This window comes from Trachymyrmex septentrionalis, unplaced genomic scaffold (genome assembly GCF_001594115.1).
Source record: "Trachymyrmex septentrionalis isolate Tsep2-gDNA-1 unplaced genomic scaffold, Tsep1.0 scaffold13, whole genome shotgun sequence".
In the NCBI taxonomy this organism is placed as follows: Eukaryota; Metazoa; Arthropoda; class Insecta; order Hymenoptera; family Formicidae; genus Trachymyrmex; species Trachymyrmex septentrionalis.
This window is the reverse complement of record NW_017304438.1, coordinates 3589449-3596292: the sequence shown is the minus strand read 5'-3', so window position 1 is coordinate 3596292 and position 6844 is coordinate 3589449. Positions and strand designations below refer to the sequence as shown.

Below are 6844 nucleotides of genomic sequence, written 5' to 3'. Positions count from 1 at the left end.
GAGAGAGAGAGAGAGAGAGAGAGAGAGAGAGAGAGAGAGTGTGTGTGGAAAGCTCGCGCCAGTTTGTCGGTTCTACGATTTTTGACTGCGCGTGAACATCGATAATCCGGACACCCGCAGGATAGAGCCATCGACGAATTTCAGTCTCTTCGAAAATTAAATGTTTACCTCTTTTTAGTATTTCTACTTTTTTTGCTGCAGGTACGTGGCGATCTGTCATCCCTTTATTTCACATACAATGTCGAAACTATCACGGGCGGTAAAATTTGTGGTGGCGATATGGCTGTTGGCCCTCTGCCTCGCCGTACCACAAGCTATTCAATTTGGCATCGTCTACGTCGACGACGCCGACAACGACACCGCCGTCTTGGACAGTGCAAGGTGCTCACTACGGTGGACACTAATCGAGCATGCGTTTGAGATCTCAACCATCCTATTCTTTGTGCTGCCGATGACAATCATCACCGTGCTGTACGTGTTGATTGCCATCAAATTGCGACGCTCGAGCCTGCTATCTACCACCGTCAGTAAAAGGCATCATATTCACGGTGTATTGAATCACGTGGACAGCAGCAGAGGGAAAACGAACGCTCAAAGGAACGTTATTCGCATGCTCGGTAAGCAATGCAGTTGCTTTGATCGTCGGAAATTACAACTTGCAGCTGGAGCATTCTTAGGAACGCGATTTGAGATAATTGAAATCGGGTTTATTTTGGTTCTAAGTCAAGTACTCGAGAATCCATTAAAGACTTCTATTAAGATCAGCGAATTCACCGAATAATAATCGATGATTCAAAAGAACTCCTAATTATCGGAAAAATTAACAGAAAATTTGGATCGTCCTGTCTCCAAAGAATGCTTTGAATCACAGTATGTTGAATATCTTACGATAAAGAAGTCAAATAGATATTAAGATTATAATCTTCCGTTAATTTTTCAAATGAGTTTTAACAGAATTTCAGTTTGAAACTTGATTCTAAAAGCACAATTAAAACTTGGAAAACTTTATTTAAAGAACAATTTTTATTCTATAGAAATCCGTCATTAAACTACACCTCACTCATTCACTTTGCATATAATGGACGATAATTTCAAAGAGATATATCGAACGTCACAATTTGAGAAACTTTATGGCAATCAAATAATGATATGAATAATTAGTTGAATTAATGAGCATGCTAGATGTGACAGTTGAAAACGAGTTACATATTTTAATCCAAAATTAGTAAGTTCGCATAGTTTCACATGCAAATCATTCAAACCTAAATCATTCATGCCAGACGTTCTCTTCTCACGAAAAGTTTAAATGAGCTTAAGCCGCTCAGAATCCACTGGCATATTGCAAATGCTTAGCCAGACATTCCTGCAGCAATTTCGTGAAGCATTCAAATCTATGCTTAACTCTTCGAATTTCGCTTAACAGAACATATCTGAATAACGTATATCTGAATAATACCTTCCCTGATGAAAATAAAAATCGGAGTGCAAATCGAATGTAATAGGAGAATAACAAAAGCGTAAACGAAACTTCTAGAAGGCGAAAATTGGAAAATGAAATGTAAAAAAGCATTTATGTTTCTGCGAAGAAACATTTGATGTTTCAATTTTCGCCTCCTAGAAGTTTCATTTACGCTTCTGTTATTCCTATTACATTCGATTTACGCTCTGATTTTTATTTTTATCGGGGTTGCGCCTGTGATAATATGCAAGTAATTTCATAAACACGCAAGTGCAATACGACAGAGAGGTTCTTTGAAGTTTCCTTTGTTTTTTGAATAAACCTATGTCGTATATTTTCCATAAACTTTGAGAATATGTGTGTGGTATAAAAATCATACAAGCATTAACTAACTTTCAATTAGAACATGTAATATTATACTATATCAACTGTCAACTAGTATATTGTTAATATAACTATTCTAATTATTCGATGATATTATTACTATAAAGTTTATTAAATTATATCGCTGCTGGATATATTTCCTTAAAAATATTGTTACAAGTGTATGGTATGTAAAGTGAATAAATGGGATATATTTTAACAGATTTTAATAAGTAATGATTTTTACATAATAAAAATTATAATACAAATTATTTGACAAATTTATTGTCATTGTCTAAATAATAGATCTTTCATTTCGTAAAAATATACAAAATTGAGGTAAATTATAACAAGATTGAAGGTCACGCAAAATTTCGCGTAAAGGTCGAATGTTTCCAGATAGACATATCGAATAAAAGACGTAGAAAAACAATTTAAAAAAATTTTATTCTATTAATTACTATTAGAGAGATTTGAGGCAAAATTAAACATCGCTGTGCCTATTTCTCAAATAAAATATGAGAATTAGACAAGAATAAACACTATTCTCAAATATTAAATTGGAAAGAGAAAAAAAATCTTCGAGAAAGAAAACAGATAGTATGCGAACAAACTGACGGGATGCGATCTGCCACATCAACGTGCCAAGCTTCGCAATTTTTTTCAAAACGAAAGTCTATGATATCGGTTTTTTATCAAAACGCACAGATATCAGAAAATATTTGTCGATTCTAAAAAGAGAGAGAAAGACTCAGACATTTAATCACGGTTTCGCATAAACTTCTTCTTACTCCGATATCGATTCATAATGACAAGGTTTTATTGCGTGACATTTACTTCAATCACATTACGAATTTCTATTGTATTCGATATTTAATGTCGAATTTAAGTTGTAGAAAATTTTTCTTGCGCATATAGATTTTATTTTCTAAATATCTTGATTTTTCTTATTTTTAAATTTTTGGTAAAGCAATATCTTAATTTTGCAAATGGAAACTTAAAAAATATATATGTATAACATATTTTTTTGAAAAAATTTGTGTTTCTCACAATTTCCTTTTCTTACAATAATTCTACTCAAAGAATTTTACTAATAAAAATTTATAAAGTTACTTTTACAGAAATAAACATATAAATCTTTCGATATCTTCTCAATTTTGTTTTGTACTGAAATGATTTCACATTTCTATCATAGCGATTTATTAATACCTTGCCTTCTCGGAATATCTCGAAGAGAAGAAAATTTCTATGCTATTTCTGTGTTGTTCTCGAACACGTAATAGATCTTTTCAGAATGCTTCATTCTTACAATACCATTCGTACGTGATACGACTAGGATATCGACAAACTCCCACTCTAAAAGAATTCATTGACAAGTTTCTCCAGGCTGACCATTTTGTTCAGCAAGACAACGAGATCATCAAATGCGAGAAGATGTTGGAAAAAGTTGACTGTGCCCATGTCTTGGCAAATTAACTGAGTCATTTCAAACTTGATTATAAACTATCTCCGTATATTTTCACGGCTATTAGGTCAGACATGCAATTAGATCAAATATTACAACATGAAATGAATAACAAGAATGCAGAAGTTGTCTTAGGTGTTACAGTTAAATCTTTTATATCTAAATTGCATTGTTGTGTTTCATTTAAACATCTCGTAAGATTTAAATAATACTGATAAAGTTTTTAAACAAATTTGCTAAAAATTTCTTCTTAGCAAAATTGAAATTGAGAATTTTAACAATTATTTCAGAGTTAAAAGAGTTAAACTCTTCTCAATCAAATTATATTTTCTATTTGATTTTAAATGACGATTATACGGATATAATTCCAAATTGAATATATAATTCCCGTAATATTCACCAATAATTCGATTTAAATGTGTTCGCTAATTTTATTATTTTTCTCGTAAAGAAACGCCGTGTCACATTTCCAGCGAATCGATAATCGCGACAATATTAATGTCAGCACAAAGAAAAAAAATCATCCAGCGGCGCTCAACGTAGTGATGAATTTGAAATATGAGAGTGTATAAGACCCGAATCGCTATTGACATTTCTCGCGTGAATTATTTTCTTTTTTTTTTCTGCCTCACTACAAGTGGCTTCGGATTTGGGAGCTTGCGTGTAAAATCCCAAAGAAATTATTTCGCTCCTACCTTCTAATAGCTATAGATAAATGGCCTGCTGTTCTCGTCGAGCTTCTAATCATTCACAATGTCACGTGGCGTCAACTTCATTCTTGGTCTCGACAAGTCGCGTCTTCGATATCTTCAGACCCAGATGTCTTTATTGAACTTCTTTCGAACTTTACTCTCAAGGTTTACTCGAAGAGAGAAATTTGAACGACGTAAAGAGGAAGATATATTAAAGATAAAAAACCCAACTTATAATTTCACCTAGTCAACGCTTCTCGTAAATATGATACAATATACGCGTTACAAGAAATTGCACAGAATCTACATTTCGTCTTTTTATTATATTCTTAGATTATCAATTTATTAAAACAAATATAAGTAAACTGTTTTTGCGCTTGTCAATGTGTAAATAATATATTTATAATGAGATAAGTTATAATTTGTAGACAATTGGAATGTACTGTACTAACAAAGTTAATTACAAACATTTCAACTCTGAATTTGAGTTGTCTTCAGTAGAAATCAGATACAAACTCTTACTCTCACGTACATAGGCAATTTATTAAGATTTATTCTTAAAGCCATAAAATTGTTTTTATTTTAATTTATTAAAACAGTTATATAGAGTCCAACAATTTTTTTTTATTTTGGCTGAAACCGAAAACTGAAAATTTTATAGGAATTCTAGAAAGGCCATATGTATATATATATGTATGTATACATATATTATGTATTATTTATTCAATAATATCATTAATATCATAATTTCATTATTGAAACAATAATGATACATTATTATCATCCTAATATTATAATTATCTAATTATATAATTATCTATTCTATTATTATCTATATTCTATTAATATCACTATTTATAGTATATGTACAATATATATCCGTAGTATCAAAATTTTATATTATCTCAATAATAACAAAATTACAAGATATAAAATAAAAATTTTTTTTAAATTATAATTTAATCAATTTTGATATATCATCCCTTGAAACTCCCTTTTAATTTCGACTAAAACCGAAATCCAACCAAAACTTCGATCTTTAACTGCAACTGAAACTTAGTTGGACTCTACAGTTATATTTACATTGTGCATAAGTACATTAGAATCCTTAACGTAAATGACTAGGCAAACGCAAAACGCGGTTATCATTGTTATGTATGTATCTACAGGTGCATTTTGGTGAACGGTTGGTTGTATACTTTTGCTCGCGCTAACCAGAGCGATTCCAGTCTATTTTCCGACCAATCGGCTTACGTAAGAGTAATCCCCCAAAGTACCGAAGCTTCCACGTGATCATAGGTTGCCTCCAAATTTACTCTGCATTATTGTGGCAGTTTGCAGATCTTCCGGGTTACAATTTATCGTTTGCGTAGGTAGTTACGCGATATGTCAAACGTTTCAAGCTTCCGTTATATCTTTATTTGTTAAACTTTATTTCGTATCATGAGTCAAGGGAAAATTATTTTAGAATCTCCGCCTCTCAGGAATATACTAATACGATAATCATTATAGCAATGAAAAAAATAAACCGATTACATATCTGAGAAGATAATCGAATAATTGATATTGGCAGGGCTGGACATTTGAAACACTTTTATTTTAAACATAGTATTTATAATATAATTGTATTTCGTATTTAGCGGAGCACATAAAAGTATTTTGTATTTTGTAATTAAAATAAGATTTATTATCAATCTTAATATTTGAAATACAAAACACAAAATACTTTCAATCTTTCGATTTGAAATACAAAATACTTTCATGTGCTCCACTGAAATACAAAATACAAATACAATTATGTTACAATTATTGTTTTCGAATAAAAGTATTTCAAATACATGCTCAGTCCTGAGTTTGATCCAATTCTTTGTTCTTATGTAAGTCTAACTCTTATGCAAGAGTATTATTCAAACATAAGATCGAAAATAGCAGTAACTACTTGTAATACAAATTTGACATGGCAAAAAGCTTTATTTAAATTTCTCTTATCGAAACATGAGTGTGTCGATTTCGAGCTTAATAAAGAAAAAGCGTATGGGAAAACACGTTGTTAACTTCGAAATCACAGTTGTAGTATTTTTATAGTCTCTCTCGGTATGTAAGAATTCTATATTCTGCATTCTACACACATCCCGCTGTAAAAACCATTATTATAGATGATCTCGATAATAACAGAAGGTCTTCATACTAAAAATATGTAAACATTTCCACCCTGACTTTTAGAAGGTCTTCATACTAAAAATATATAAACATTTCCGTCCTAACTTTCAGGATATCGCAAAGGATCATCGCGATTGATAATAATTATTTGTTTGACTTGCTATTCATATATATTGATTTAGCAATTTAACTTGGAAAGGAGCGTTTTTCATCAAACAAATTTCGACAAATTATCTCATCTCTTTTTTTTGACATACTAAAGAACTCTTTCGTTCCCTCTCATCGTCAAATCTGTCGAAAACATAATGCGTATTTTTCAAAGAAAGGAAAAGTTGGTATCTTTTAGACCTGCGTTTACGTTTTCTTTTCTTTTACGTCGATCGAGGATGGAGATCACTCGTCCACTTTCTATGAAGATAAAAATGAAGATCATACATTTGATTGGCTTCAAAAAGTTATATTTAAGTTATATTTAAGTACGTGATTTATAATGGAATTTTTGATTTTTAAATAGTTTAAATGGTTTTTCGAATTTTAAATGGTTTATACGAAACAAAGCGTGTGGGAAAACTCGCTATTTTCTATAAATCGTGGAGAGATATTAATGTTAATTTTGAGTTTTTGAATTCTCGAGATATTTTTAATTATATTAAGAAATTTAATTAAAAATCTTATAAATACATATGCATATAAAATTTTAGATAT

General features: G+C 30.9%; 1 protein-coding gene across 1 annotated transcript in view; it reads left to right on the top strand.

Moving 5' to 3' along the window:
• The window catches only part of LOC108756682 (neuromedin-U receptor 2-like), a 14270-nt gene that overhangs the window by 1268 nt on the left and 6158 nt on the right, over positions 1-6844 (top strand). The window contains 1 exon segment of the mRNA XM_018500673.1: positions 202-617. Within this exon segment, the coding sequence (XP_018356175.1) occupies positions 202-617 (416 nt within the window).